Genomic DNA, 16,571 nt, shown 5'->3' on the forward strand with positions numbered 1-16,571 from the left:
AATGAATCTATTTATAGTTTAGTATTATTTTGAGCTTTCACATAAACTTTCCCTTTCTTTAAAGAATATATAATTTGTCCCCCAGGACAAATCATTGAAACTAAAATGTAAAACCATCTGTTCTTTTTATTTCAACACCTCCTCCTCAATACTCAGGCCAAAATTTTCCAAAGAGTTGAATAAACCAACCAATAAGGTAAAAACACTTTAGTGAAAACTGGGATAGGAGTATTTGCTGAGCCTACTTTGTGAAACAGGAGCCCCGGTGGCACAAACAGTTAAGTGTTAGGCTGCTAACCCAAAAGGTTGGTAGTTCAAGCCCATCCAGTGGCTCTGTGGGACAAAGACCTGGTGATCTGCTTCTGTAAGGGTAACAGTGAAGAAAATCCTATGGGGCAGTTGTACTTTGACACACGGGGTCACTGTGAGTCAGAATTGACAGCACCTGACAAATACGTGAAAAGTACGACTCAAGGCTAACACTTCGAATTCCAGGTTGACTTTGAATTGGTGACTCAGAAAAATCCATTAATGACTTTTCATTTTATCTCTTCTTTTTTTTAACAGAGTATCACACGTAGTAAGGGTCATTTCTGGTTCCTGAAACTTCTGTTTCCATTTTACACACACAAACTCACAGGCATGTGCACGCACATGTTTACTGGGTCACAATGTTAACTGTATTTCTTACTGCATATCAGGGTGCAGGACAGAGTATGTTTCGCAGCGCTTCCCTTTACACATAAGGATCCCTACAATGCTAACCACTACTAGCAGCTACTGAAATACATCTGAAACATGATGAAATTGCAGCGACTTCAAAATTCTCTTTTATAACATACTTCTATTTTCTAAAAAAAAATATTAATTACTACTAAATTCTTTTTTTCTATTTAACAGGCTGTAAAAAGTTAATCTAGCAAAAAAAATAATTGGGAGTATCCAGTAATTTTGGGGAGAAACTCCTAAGTGCCTCTGAGGAAAACTTCTTTAGAATGAATTACAATATAAGCAGTTCCTGGGTTATGAACTAGTTCTGTTCCTAAGTCTGTCTTTAAATCCAATTTGTACGTGAGTTGGAACAGTTAGGTACAGTTCGTATCTAACATCAGTTAGTCAAATGTCTCTTTTAGTGTATAGTATAGAGTGTTGTACCTTTCTATACATAAAAAAACATTAATGAAACACTTCCGGATACACGAAAGCATCTTCAACATAATCATACAGTAATAATAATGTTTGATGCACACTGCAAAGTAGTTCCCCTCTGTTATCATAAACCATGTATGTACCTCGAATTTTTAATATAATAGCGTTTACAGGGGTTGGTTCCTAACTACAGATTGTATGTAAGTCAGTCATTCGTAATCCGGGGCCTGCCTGTATCTTGAAATAAATATTTCTAAATGAATAAATTCAAATTCCTCTTCAAAGACAACATCAATCAAGTAAATAACAGATTAGAAAATTCTCCTCCACTCCAACTTCCCTCCACGATACTCCATCCAAAACATACCTGTTCCTTTTCCTTCAACAGTTGCTCAAAAGCAAGAGCCTTCTCCTTCATTGTATGGCTTTCAAACTCTTTTTCACGCAGCATCATAGAAAACTTCATATTAGTCTCTTGTAACGCTTGATATTCTGTTTCCTTTCCCCGGGACGCGTCTATTATTTTTTCATTTTCCTCTTTTAGTTTACATATGTCCATTTCTAAAATTAATATTCTCTCCTTCAGGTTTGTTACTGCCTGCCTCAAAAGTTCATTTTCATTTGCTTTGTTGGTAAAATTTTCACTTAAAGAAAGTAACTGATCGCTTTTAGCTTTGATCAGGAGGTCTTTTTCCTTAAGTAACTTTTGTAAAACGTCTTGTTTCTCCTTTATCTGCTTAATTTCTGAATCAGTTTGTTCATGTTCTCTTCTTCCTAGCTCTGAGGTGGCAGCAATTGAATCAGACAATCTGTGATTATTTTCCTGGAGCGTTCTAATCGTGGCATCTTTTTCCTGCAGTAACTTTCTTAGCTCTTCTATCTCTTGTTGAAGCAATTTAGAAGACTCACTCAACTGATCAGACTTACTTGCCTTCAGAGGTTCTGCCGACGGGGAAGGGAGTGAAGATCCAGAGGGGAGCTGCGGTGAAATGACATCCAGTTTTCCTAAAAGAAGGTCCTTGGTACTGCAAAGCTGTCCGATGCTGTGCTGAACTTGTGCTAATTCCTGACCAAAATTTTTGAGTTTGGTTTCATTCTGTTCATAACTTTGGATCAGGCCAGTATAATCCACTTGTAATTTGGAATTATTATCACTATCAACCGAAACCTGTGCCTGAAGTTGATGAAGTTCCTCCTGAAGCTGGGCTGACTCATGCTGCATGTTTTGTACTGTGGTCATCACCTGCTGTTTCCACTCTTCCATCTTCTTCACTTGTTGTTTTAGCTTGTCGCGCTCCTGTAGAAGCTCCTCAAACTGATTACTATTAACACTTCCAACGGCGTTACCAGCGCTGGATGTCTGCAGAACTGTCAGTAAGGTCTGGCACTTCTGACTTAAGGCATCTATTTCAATGTCTTTTTCGCGAATGATCCGTGATAAATTCTGGACAGTTTCTCTAAACATATCCTGGCCGCTGCTTTCAAATCTTGTGGACAGTTTTTTATTTTCATCTTGCAGCTTAATAAGGGCTGCTTCTTTGGCAGCAATTACATCCATCATTTTGTGATATTCCGCTTTTAGATGGCTATTTTCCCTAGTCTTCTCACTCAAAACAGCTAATACTTGTTCTCTTTCCATAGCATAGGCCTGCAGCTGCTGTTGAAGGTAAACAACGTCCTGGGTGTAGGAAGCTGAGGAAATCCTAGCGTGAAGAGCCTGTATCTCCAAATCTTTCTGCTGGATAATCTGAGTTAGTTTACCAACCTCATCTTTGGCCAGCTGATCAATCTGCTTAGTCAAAGATATATTCTTTTCATTCAGAAGTTTAATCTCCAATTCTCGTTCTTTTATTCCTTTCACTAATCTTTCAGTTTCGGCCTTGGATAAATCATGCTTCTCACTTCCATTTTCTATATTAAGGCTCTGAACTTTCGTTTCTTGAAAAATATCAGAATTCTCTGTTTGAATCTCCTGTCTTTCTTCATGTAACTGGGTTTTGATTTGTTCAATTGTCTTCTGCAAACTCTTAATTTCCTCATCTTTCTCTAAAAAGAGCTGGGTATGCGTGACATTCATTTGCTCATGCTGGTATTTGAACTCATCCATTTCCTTTTTCTGCTCTTGTAAAGACTGAAGTAGCTGGGTCTTACTCTGGTTTTGATCTTCAATTGTCTTTTGGTAATGTTTTATTTCCTCCTCAAGGCCACCCTTTATTATATTCAGCTGAGACACCTCAGACTCCAGTTCTGTAACGACGTCTAGTGTTTTAGGCTCAGCCACAGGGGTAGCTCGACTCTGCTGCTCCCTGAGTCGTTCCAGCTCTTCCTTCAGATGATTGTTTTCTTCCTTCATGTATGCAAGACTTCTGTCTTTTTCCTCTATGGTTTGCCTTGAAATTTCATTTTTTCTTAAGGCCTGAGTGTATTTCTCTAATTCCTCCTGAAGCTCTGAACTTCTTCCCTGAAGCTTTTCAATAAACATTTCTTTCTCTTTTATAAGTTGGGTCAATTGCTTCTGTTCTTCTAAACTGGATGACAAGATTTCCTTAGTTTCCTGATGACCAGCATTCGCCTGCTCGACATTCTTTTTGAGTGCTGATATTTCAAAGTCTTTCTCTTGACTCAGTTTGATTAAATGCTCATGTTCCAGCTGTAAGGCCGAGCTGTTCAGGTCACGAGCATTTGACAGTTCTTCAATGGTTTGCTCATACTGGTTAGCTTTTTCCAACGCTCTCTTTTCAGCCCAACACAATTCCGCTTCTAACTGTCCTTTTTCCACTTTTAGAGCTTCCACAATGGTGTCTTTTTCCAGAGAAATCTGACTCTTATCAGCAAGAGATTCCTCCAGCTGATGTCTTACATCTTCACATGCTAAAACCAACTTTTCATTTTCCATTTTGAGATCAAAAGCAACTTTCTCTAAAGTTTCATTGATCTGCTCCATCTCTGAAAGACCTTGCTTTAAGTTTCTAACTTCAGCTTCTCTTTCTTTGAGTAAATCGTCCTTCAAGTTACTGTTAGGGTCTTGACCAAGACACTGAGGTAACTCATTCTTAACTCTACAAAGCTCTGCCTCGTTCTGTCTAATACGCTCCTTAAGTTCAAAGTTCTCCTTCTGGATGTTTAAATCATTTTTCTGCAACTTATTTAGTTGATCTACTAAATGTTCTACTTTATCCTCAAGTCTCTGTTTGGTTAAATGTAAATCATTAAGGGCCAGTTCACTTTGAATTAACTTCTCTTTCTGCACATCTAACTCTTTAGTAATGTTCATTTTATCATCTTCAAGTTGATGAACTCTCTTTTTTTCATCATCTCTATCTTGTTTTAGTTTAGTGATCATGCTATCACCTTCACTTTGCTGTTTTGATAGTTGATCTTTCATCAAAATCATGTGCTGAAAGAAAAATTAATTTGCATGGTAAATTCACAATCTTCTCTAGTTTAGCGTTTAAAGAAAATGTTATAAAATACCATACATAATAAAATAATTCTAAGATAGTTCTAATTCTTAAAAACAACTCACTTTATAAATCTCAATATCTCCTAAAAAATTATTAACTAATACCTCACAGCAAATTCATTTTATCATTTTAAAGAATTTAAAACCAAGACTGATTTGATTTGTAAACTTCCATCTAAACCACAAGAAATAAATTAAAAATAAGTAAAAATAAAACCAAAGAACATAAATGATCTACACCTGTTGTTTATTTCCTAGTTTAAACTCTAGAGAAGGGTCAGCAAACTACACTCTAGGGCCAAATCAGGCCTTATCACTTGTTTTTGCAAATAAAGTTTTATTGAAACTCAGCCATGCTCATTTGCCTGCATTTTATCTACAGCTGTTTTTACATTACAACAACAGAGCTGAATAGTTGCAACTGAGACCATAAGGCCTACAAAGCCTAAAATTTTTACTCTCCAACAGTCTACAGAATGAGTTTGCCGACCCTTGTGACTAGAGCAACAATGAACTAAAATATTAATTAAATCACAAAATTAAATTGCAGCCATCATTTTTGGTCACAGTACTCATGCTACCTCACTGTCTTTGCTATAGCGTTACCTTTGTAGCTTCTTGGTTTTGTTTGTCCAGTTCTTCTAACTCAGCCACCAGTATCGTATTTTCAGCAATAGTCTGATTGAGTTCTTGTTCTTTTGCCTCCAAATTAAGTCTTAAATCATTTAATTCTGAATTCAGATTCATGTCTCTTGTAGCTGTACTTTTAACTGCTTCATATTCATTGCTCAATTTTAAAAGTGATATTTGCAGTTCTTCCTTAAATAATAAAGGAGGAAAAAGGCAACACATAACTGTAAATTGGAAGAAAAGACATCAAAAGATTTAAAAAATATATATATTTAACTTGGGAATCCTATTGTAAATGCTCTTTATTGGAAACATTATTGAGCAATACCTCAATAATGATGTGTAAAATTCAAAAAGCAAATTGCAGCCTTCAACATTCACATGCAATTTTATTTGTAGCTTTAAACAAAAAATTTCTGTAACCCCTGCTATTCAAGATGCAAAGACTCGTGTCTTCTAACTCCAACTTCTTTCTACAAAAACGTTCCCATTTGAGTGCCCTCCCTATCCAAAGAAATCATGAGTGGGTTACAGGCCTATCAGATAGATGCAGAGAGTTCTATGAATTATAAACTACACCTAGGCCAGTTAGAGAAAAGAGTAACTAAAAGAGCTGACTGCAGTGGCAGCAGAAACAGAACATAGGAAATATATATAACACAGTAAAAAGAGCACTGCTTCGGGGAATCTGGAAAAGCAAGAGGGCGTTTTGGTTGTTAAAATGACTGGCAGATGCAACTGGCATTTAGTGGGTAGAAACAGTGAGGGCAAGGATCCTACAACACCTAGGACAGTCTACACAACTAAGAATTCTCCCGCCTAAATGCCAACAGTGCCCCCTTTGAGAAACACTGCCTATCTACTAATAGGGAACAATGTCCAAGATACCATGTTAAGTAAGGTATGCATGAACAGTACACTGACAACTGTGGTTATTAAAAAAGCAATTTACATATATGTATAGGTACAGTCTAGAAGAATATACAAAAAATTGGTAACAGGGACTGCCTCTGGGGAAGAGGCCAAGCAACACAGGTGTGAAGGATACTTGTGCTAACTTTTTTTCAACCTATGTATTAACTTAAAAAAGAAAAAAAATTAAGAATTTACACTGAGTTGTGACACTGGTCTTTAACTTAGTAATATCAGCCTACAACTGTCCTATATTTAAGCACCTGCCATAGCCATGGAATTATTCCCAAGTGGTACAAATACAGACACACTCCTCTCCACTTCAACACTGGAGCCCTGGTGGCATAGTGCTTAAGAGCTTGGCTGCTAACCAAAAGGTCGGCAGTTCAAATTCACCAGCCGCTCCTTGGAAACCCTATGGGGCAGTTCTACTCTGTCCTATAGGGTTGCTATGAGTTGGAAATGAGTTGACAGCAATGGGATACCAACATTGCTTTATAGTATCTTATTCCATCCTTGCTACCAACCACATTATCTTTCCATCTCACCACTAAGAAAATCCAACCTACCACAGTGTGTACATTCTGGCATATACAGGCAGGGTAAACAGCTACTGTAAGGTATGCCACGCCAGACTGCCCCACCCACCTGTGGACATGGCTGCTGTCAGGTCCTCTTCTGAAACCAGAACAGGGCCTTTAGTGTATCTGTTCTGCTCATATTTGTGTGCCCATATGGCTTATCTCTAAACATAAACTGTAGTCAGCTTCTTATACTCTGAACCTTGCTCAAGTTCTTCAGCATGCCCTGACAAGCATCAATGAGATCAGCTATCCTCAGGACTTTCAATAACTAAATGCTCCATTCGGATATACAGTCGGTCCTTAGCTGTGATCTATAATATGCAAAGCATTTCAATTCTGCCCCCATTTTTACAGCACCCACCTTTTCTTGACTTAATAATGAATTCTCTTTTTCTAAAGCTTGGACATACTTCTGAAGTTTCAGATTGTCTTCAGTGAGACTGTTATCCTACAAAAATGTGAAAACAGTGTGTTTTTAGGTATGTAATAAAAATTTCATATTTACAAAAAAACAAGCACATTATACAACTGTGTATTTCTACCCAATATTCTTTAGTGATACATTAAAAATTATAAGCTGGACCATCTAAAGCCAGTCAACACTTTTCAGAGATATTAGAATTTACAATATTTGAAAAAACATAAAATACATTTATAAAATAATCTGTACTCATTAGAAAAAAGGAACAATTCCTTAAGAGAAATCAAAATGCATTCCTTGCTTCAGAATAGGATCTGCTTCCACTGCTTCTACATACATAAAAAAAAAAAAATAGCAAGTGTCAAATTTATCTTTCAAATATCTTCATTTTTCAATTATGCAACCTTTTACAATTATATTGATATACGATACAAAAAGTCTGTAATTATTCAGCATACAAAAAATTACTTGGATGAAACTTCCCAGGGCAAGTTTGCATGTATGTGTAGAAAGCACAAAATAAGCAACTGGGATAAATCGTAATACTATCTTCAGTAAGCTAATGCCAAAAGCTTTCTCTCTTAAAAGGAGTTTACCTGGTTTAAACTTTTCAGTCTCATTATTTCATTTTCGGCATCTGTAAAAACAGTAAGTGAATTTATTTGATATTAAAAATCTTTAAAAATAACTCAGTTATGACCTACGTTAAATCAGAAATGAAATTCCGTTAAAATGATTCAGCAACTAATAAGCACACACAATCAGCAAGCACTGACAGTTATGAGTGAAAAATACTTCGGTTACAGTCTATGTTGACCGTATCAATGAAATCATAATAGGAAAGGAAGTTAAAAACCAAGTTAAAACTCAATTCTATGGATAGTATACTAATGAAGAACTAGAATTGCATTCTGAATGAGTCATAAGCTATCGCCTTGATTAAAAAAAAAAAAGTGAATCAATTACATATGATCTAGTAGACCTGAACATCAAAGGCAAAGCTGAGGAATCAGGCTGTGAAGCAAGGGGAGGGAGGGACAGTTCAGAAGTAGCGAGGAGTTGCTGGACCTGACCCAGCAGGAACCGGCACCCTGAAGGCCGGATCGGCTGCAAGCAGTGGCATTCAGGACATGTTTTCCACATCAGGAGAGAACGAACGGCGGAAAGTCTACTCGCACCTCCAGGATCAGTGAAAACCAGCACTCAGTCAGCAAAAGATAAGTGCATGCACCTAACCTATGCCACAGATCAAAAAACACCCCTTTGGGAAAAACCTCTCTTCCATTTACCTGCCCCCTTCCCACTATGAATTGGGTCCGAGCCGGCTTTAGAGACTGCCACATCCCCTAGGCTGGAAGTACAACCCGTCATGCGCCCTGTGCCATTCTCCCTGCCTTGGGGAGGCAAAAATTAACAAACAGGAAAAAACAGTCTGCCGGCTCCCCTAAACTGGGGACTCAGGGCAGAAATAGCTAGCTCCTTTGCCTAGGAACAGGCATGAGAGGTCCATGGACTTTGAATGCCTTTCGCCTCTGCATAGACCTCTGTGGGCCCATTTCAACAGCTGGAGCAGGTTCGTGACATTTGGCTTCTCTCTGCCTATTAAGCAGGGTCCTTACCTACCCACATCAGGGACCTGAGGACTGGTAGCTCCACCCATGACACCTAGCCACACACAACATGGGTCCAAGAACAAGTGGTGCCTCCCATTGCTTACAGGCAACAGCATTGGGTACACATCGTCCAGCTGCAAAACCCACCCACCTACATGCTCTAGGGAACAGGGACATGCATTCCTCACAGACACTCAGGGACGGCTATCAGGCCCCTGTCTTGCTCAGCGCATGATCCCCTACTGTAGCCAGATACCTGTGCCTACACCCATCACCCCTGCACATCTAGGACTGTGGGGGAGAGCCTGTACCATACACTTAGTGACCGACTACCTGGACACCTGAGCTGAATCCATACAAGAAGAGTAAACAGACTCCTGGGCTCACATACCTAGTAACAGCTCTAACCACTAGGAGACAGGACATTAGTGCTTCAAAGGCACCAGTAATCAAACTAGCCCACACAAGCAGGCTGTTTGGGCTTATCAAAACAAAACAAAAAGAACCTAGGACACAGTAAGCAAACATAAAATAAATACAATAACCTATTGATGGATCGGAGACAACAGTCAATATCAAATTACATAAAGAGACAGACCATGATGGCTTCAGCAAGCTCCCAAAACAAAGACTCAAGAAATCTTCCATATGAAGAGAACTTCCTGGAATTACCGGAGGCAGAATACAGAAGATTAATATACAGAACTCTCCAAGAGATCAAGAAGAAGATCAGGCAAAATGCAGAACAAGCCAAGGAGCACACAGACAAAACAACAGAGAAGCTTAGGCAGATTAGACAAGAGCATAATGACAAATTTAACAGACTGCAAGAATCCATAGAGAGACAGCAAACAGAAATCCGAAGATTAACTATAAAATTTCAGAATTAGACAACTCAATACAAAGTCACAGGGGCAGAATTGGGGCAACAGAAGTCAGAATTACTGAGACTGATGACAAAGAACTTGACACCAACATATTTGAGGAAAAATCAGATAAAAGAATTTACAAAAATGAAGAAACTCTAAGAATTATGTGGGACTCTATCGAGAGGAATATGAGTGACTGCAGTACCAGAAAAGGGGGGCATAACAGAAAATAAAGAGAGAACTGGTGAAGATTTGTTGGCAGAAAACTCCCCTGATATCGTGAAAGATGAGAAGATATCTATCCAAGATGCTCATCGAACCCCACGCAAGGTGGATCCCAAAAGAAAGTCACCAAGCTGTATTACAATCAAACTTGCCAAAACCAAAGATAAAGAGAGAATTTTAAGAGCGGCTAGGGATGAACAAAAAGTCCTCTTCAAAGCAGCTTAGTCAGTAAGATTAAGCTCAGACTACTCAGCAGAAACCATGCAGGCAAGAAGGCAATGGATGACATATATAAACCCTTGAAGGAAAAAAACTGCCAGCCAAGAATTATATATCCAGCAAAGCTGTCTCTCAAACATGAAGGTGACATTAGGGCATTTCCAGACAAACAAGTTTAGGGAATTTGCAAAAACCAAACCAAAACTATAAGAAATACTAAAGGGAGTCCTCCAGCTAAAAAGTCAATAACATCAAAATGACAACCCTAAATTCATACCTATCAATAATTATGCTGAATGTAAATGGACTAAATGTACCAATAAAGAGACAAAGAGTGGCAGAATGGATTAAAAAACACGATCTGTCTATATGCTGCCTGTAAAAGACAAACTTTAGACTTAAAGACACAAACTAAAATTCAAAAGATGGAAAAAATATATCAATAAGCAAACAACAATCAAAAAAGAGCAGGAGTGGCAATATTAATTTCTGACAAAACGGACTTTAAAGTAAAATCTACCACAAAGGATAAGGAAGGACACTATATAATGATTAAAGGGTCAATACACCAGGAGGACATAATGATAATAAATATTTATGCACCCAACGACAGGGCTCCAAGATATATAAAACAAACTCTAACCGCACTGAAGAGACAGACAGCTCTGCAATAATGGTAGGAAACTTCGACACACTGCTTTTGCTGAAGGACAGAACATCCAAAGAGAACCTCAATAAAGACACAGAAGATCTAAATGTCACAATTAACCAACTTGACCTTACAGACATATACAGAATACTTCACCCAAGAGCAGCCATGTACACTTTCTTTTCCAACACAAAACAAACACTCTCCACAATAGACCACATTAGGCCCTAGAGCAAGCCTTAACAGAATCCAAAGTGTTAAAAATTACAAAGCATCTTTTCTGACCATAAAGCCAAAAAAGTAGAAATCGATAACAGAAAAAGTAAGGAAAAAAAATCAAACACATGGAAGCTACTGGGTTATAGAAAAAATTAAGGACAGAATAAAGAAATTCACAGAATCCAACAAGAATGAAAACACATCCTACAGAACCTTTGGGACATAGCAAAAGCAGTGTTCAGAGGTCAATTTATAACAATAAATGCACACATCCAAAAAGAAGAAAGGGCCAAAATCAAAGCATTAACCCTACAACTCTAACAAAGAGAGCAGCAAAAGAAGTCCTTGGGCACTAGTCGAAAACAAATAATAAAAATTAGAGCAGAATTAAACTGATAATAGAAAACAACTGACAGAGTTAACAAGACCAAAAAAGCTGGTTCTTTGAAAAGATCAACAAAATTGATAAACCACTGGCCAATCTGACAAAAGAATAACAGGAGAGGAAGCGAATAACCTGAATAAGAAATGAAATGGGCGATATCACAACAGACCCAACTGAAAAGAATCATAACAGAATACTATGAGAAACTGTAACAAATTTGAAAACCTAAAGGAAATGGACAAATTTCTAGAAACACACTACCTACCTAAGGTAACACAAACAGAGGTAGAAAAACTAAAAAAAGCTGTAACAAAAGAAGAGATTGAAAAGGTAATTAAACTCCCAACAAAAAGAAGCCCTGGCCCTGATGGCTTCACTAGAAAATTCTACCAGACTTTCAGAGAAGAGTTAATACCACTACTACTAAAGGTGTTTCAGAGCACAGAAAAGGATGGAATATGCCCAAACTCATTCTATGAAGCCAGCATAACCCGGATACCAAAACCAGGTAAAGATAACACAATAAAAAAATTATAGACCACATCCCTCATAAACTTAGAAGCAAAAATCCTCAACAAAATTCTAGCCAACAGAATTCAACGACATATCAAAAAAGTAATTCACCATGGTCAAGTGGGATTCATACCAAGTATGCAGGGATGGTTCAATGTTAGAAAAACAATCAAGGTAATCAACCACATAAATAAAACAAAAGACGAGAACCACATGATCTTATCAGTTGATGCAGAAAAGGCATTTGACAAAGTGCAACATCCTTTCATGATAAAAACTCTCAGCAAAATAGGAATAGAAGGAAAATTCCTCAACACAATAAAGGGCATTTATACAAAGCCAACAGCCAACATCATCCTAAATGGACAGTCTGAAAGCATTCCCTTGAGAACGGGAACCAGACAAGGATGCTCTTTATCACCACTCTTATTCAACATTGTGCTGGAGGTCCTAGCCAGAGCAATTGGGCTAGAAAAGGAAATAAAGGGCATCCAAATTGGTAAGGAAGAAGTAGAAGTATCTCTATTTGCAGATGATATAATTTTATACACAGAAAACCCCAAAGAATCCACAGGAAAACTACTGGAACTAACAGAAGAGTTCAGCAAAGTATGAGAATACAAGATAAACATAAAAAATCAGTTGGATTCCTCCACACCAACAAAGAGAACACCGAAGAGGAAATCACCAAATCAATACCATTTACAATAGCCCCCAAGAAGATAAAATACTTAAGAACAAATCTAACGAGAGATGTAAAAGACCTATACAAAGACAACTACAAGACACCACCGCAATTAACCAAAAGAGACCTAAAAAAGTGGAAAAACATACCTTGCTCATGTGTAGGAAGACTCAACATTGTAAAAATGTCTATTCTACCCAAAGCGATCTATAGATAAAATGCAATCCTGTTCCAAATTCCAACAGCATTTTTTAATTAGACAAAGAAACAAATCACCAACTTCACATGGAAAGGGAGGAGGCCATGGATAAGTAAAGCATTACTGAAAAAGAAGAATAAACTGGGAGGCTTCACACTACCTGATTTTAGAACCTATACTACAACAGTAGTCAAAACAGCCTGGTACTGGTACAACAACAGATACACAGACCAATGGAACAGAATTGAGAATCCAGACGTAAATTCATCCACATATGAGCAGCTGATACTTGAAGAAGGCCCAAAGCCCATTATTTGGGGAAAAGGCAGTCTCTTTAACAACTGGTGCTGGCATAACTGGATATCCACATACAAAAAAATGTAAAAAGAATCATACCTCACACCATGAGCAAAAACTAACTCAAAATGGATCAAAAACCTAAATATAAAATCTAGAACGATAAAGATCATGGAAGAAAAAATAGGGACAACACTAGGAGAAGAGAAACTAGATAACTGGGAGCTCCTAAAAATCAAACACTATGCTCATCCAAAGACTTCAGAAAGGAGTAAAAAGACCACCTACAGACTGGGAAAAAGTTTTTGGTATGATAAATCCGATCAGCATCTAATCTCTAAAATCTATAAGATACTGCAAAACCTCAACAACAACAACAACAAATAACCCAATTAAAAAAATGGGCAAAGGATATGAACAGGTACTTCACCAAAGAAGACATTCAGGCAGCTAACAGATACATGAGGAAATGCTCACGATCATTAGCCATTAGAGAAATGCAAACCAAAACTACAATGAGATACCATCTCATCCCAGGAAGGCTGGAATTAATACAAAAAACACAAAATAATAAATGTTGGAGAGGTTGTGGAGAGACTGGAACACTTATACACTACTGGTGGGAATATAAAATGGTACAACCACTTTGGAAATCGATTTGGCGCTTCCTTAAAAAGCTAGAAATAGAACTACCATCCAATCCAGCAATTCCACTCCTTGGAATATATCCTAGAGAAATAAGAGCCCTCACATGAAGAGATATATGAATACCCATGTTCACTGCAGCACTGTTCATGAAAGCAAAAAGATGGAAACAGCCTAGGTGCCCATCAATGGATGAGTAGATAAACAAATTACGATATAGTCACACAATGGAATGCTACGCAACGATAAAGAATGATGAATCCATGACACATTTCATAACATGGAGGAATATGGAAGGCATTATGCTGAGTGAAGTTAGTCAGTGGCAAAAGGTCAAATATTGTATGAGACCACTATTATAAGAACTCAAGACAAGGTTTAAACACGAAGAAATTCTCTGATGGTTGTGAGGGTGTAGAGGGAGGGAGAAGGGTATTCACTAACTAGATAGTAGTTAAGAATTGTTTTAGGTGAAGCGGAAGACAACACACAATACAGAGGAATTCAGCACAACTGGACTAAACCGAAAGCAAAGAAGTTTCCTGAATACAACCAAGTACTTCAAGGGACAGAGTACTAGGGGTAGGGGTCTGGGGACCATGGTTTCAGGAGACATCTAGGTCAACTGGCATAACAAAGTTTATTAAGAAAATGGTCTGCATCCCACTTTGGTGAGAGGCATCTAGGGTCTTAAAAGCTAACAAGGGGACATCTAAGATGCATCAACTGGTCCCAACCTACCTGGAGCAAAAGAGAATGAAGAACACCAAAGATATAAAGAAAATATGAGCCCAAGAGACAGAAAGGGCCACATAAACCAGAGACTCCATCAGCTTGATACCAGAAAAACTAGATGTTACCCGGCTACCACCAATCACCGCCCTGACAGGGAAAACAACAGAGAGTTCCTGACTGAGAAGGAGAAAAGTGGTGTACAGAACTCAAATTCCAGTAAAAAGACCAGGCTTAATGGTCTGACTGAGACTGGAGGGATCCCAGAAGACATGACCCCCAGACTCTTTGTTAACCCAAAACAAAAACCATTCCCAAAGCCAACTCTTCAGACAAAGATTAGACTGGACTATAAGACTTAAAATAACACTGGTGAAGAGTGTGCTTCTTAGCTCAAGTAGATACATGAGACTTAACGGCCAGCTCCAGTCAGGAGACAAGATGAGAAGATAAAAAGGGGCAGGAGCTAGTTGAATGGACATGGGAAATACATGGTGGAGAGGAGGAGTGTGCTGTCACATTATAGGGAGAGCAACTAGGGTCACATAATAATGTGTGAATAAGTTTTTGTATGAGAAACTGACTTGAATTGTAAATTTTCACTTTAAGCACAATTTAAAAGAGAAAAAAATACTAACCACAATTATGTTTCAAAATGAGTTGATTCGTTTGGGTAGCAACAAATAGTATATAGACTAAAATGGAGGAAAAACTCAAAAACAATAAATCCATATTTATACCACAATAATAGTCATATCTAAACATAATTTAGACATGACTAACTGAAAAAAAAAAAGACCATTCAATGTGGTAGTATGGACAAATCCATAAAGTGAAGAATTTCTGGAAGAGGAACATAAAAACAGAATACCAAGATTTTGGCTGAAGCAATTCATTCAACATTCATTCAGGAAATGTTAATTGACTTTTAGCATGAGGCCAGGTGCTAGATGACAAGATGGAAAAATTTAGTCCTTGCTCTCAAGGGGCTACAACTTAAGAGGGGAAGACATACAAATAACACGATTACGATACAGTGTGATACTGGGAGTACAAGGTGCTAAGAGGCCAAAAAGGGGACATGCCTCATCTAGACCAGGGAAGGGAGTGGGGGCCTGGGAGGTGGCAGTGTTAGGTACCTCTCCGTAGAGGTAAAGCCTGAGCTGAATCTCAATATACTGAGTTAGCTGAAAAGAGAAACACTCACTCCACGGACAGAAACTGAGCAGTAAAGGCAACTGAGCAGAGAGAAATCATTGCTGGTTTAAGGAGCTATAGAAAGTTCAGTATGACTAAAGCCTAGAATGTTAAAAAGAATGGAAGAAGTGAAACTGAAGAGAGAGACCGGGACCAGATGAAGAAGGACTTTATCTGTCCAACTGAGAAGTTTAGACTTTTTATCTTGAGGTCCACGGAGAGCCACAAAAGTACTAAGCAGGGGAGTAACGTGCTTCGCATTTTTGAGAAATCATTCTGACTACACAATGAGAAACAGGAATTGAAGAAAGAGACCAGAGAATCACAACAGCTAACACTTTTATGCTACAGTGCCAGACACTGTTCTAAAGGGAACTTTGCAGCTAGTGACTCATATAATCCTCATTCAACAGCTATGAGGAAGGTTGTAGTAGTATCCAGATCTTAGAGAAGAAAAACAACCGAGCTATAGAGATGTTAATGAACTTACCCAAGGTCAGCTATTAGTGATGGAGCGGGATTCCACCCAGTCATGTTCCTAACCACTATGCTATTATGCTCCATTAACAGATGTGCTATATTTATCCAGGCAAGAAGGAAACTATAAGTGGCTGGCATAATTCCATGGCAACGGAAACGGAAAAAAACGGGGGGAGGGGGACAAGGGCTAGGGCAATACATTTGTTTTTATGCAAACAAATGCATGGTGATCACCCAACATGTAAAATAATCAAACAAACTTCATTTATTTGTTGTTTTTTAAAGCCCAGCTTTGACTGAAGCCGAGAGAGAACGCAGTCCAGAAGCCCACTGCACAGCCTTCCCTTTGCCTGCGTGGCAGCTCCTAGGACTGAGGCACCTGTGAAAAGCCCTAGAGCTCCTCTGGCATACAATCTTGAAATATGACTGCTCCAGGGAGAAGCTAAGGAGATGAAACCTACAGGACCTGCTAGGAGATGACCTGT

At 38.3% G+C, this 16,571-nt stretch overlaps 1 protein-coding gene across 4 annotated transcripts in view; it reads right to left on the reverse strand.

Moving 5' to 3' along the window:
• Positions 1-16,571, reverse strand: part of TRIP11 (thyroid hormone receptor interactor 11) — an 80,259-nt gene that overhangs the window by 37,623 nt on the left and 26,065 nt on the right. For all 4 annotated transcript variants that reach the window (XM_064292881.1, XM_064292879.1, XM_064292880.1 and 1 more), the window contains 4 exons: positions 7,756-7,796; positions 7,100-7,186; positions 5,219-5,431; positions 1,517-4,546 (listed from right to left, as the gene is read on the reverse strand). In XM_064292881.1, the coding sequence (XP_064148951.1) occupies positions 1,517-4,546; positions 5,219-5,431; positions 7,100-7,186; positions 7,756-7,796 (3,371 nt within the window). The remainder of the gene's footprint in view (positions 1-1,516; positions 4,547-5,218; positions 5,432-7,099; positions 7,187-7,755; positions 7,797-16,571) is intronic.

This window comes from Loxodonta africana, chromosome 10 (genome assembly GCF_030014295.1).
Source record: "Loxodonta africana isolate mLoxAfr1 chromosome 10, mLoxAfr1.hap2, whole genome shotgun sequence".
In the NCBI taxonomy this organism is placed as follows: Eukaryota; Metazoa; Chordata; class Mammalia; order Proboscidea; family Elephantidae; genus Loxodonta; species Loxodonta africana.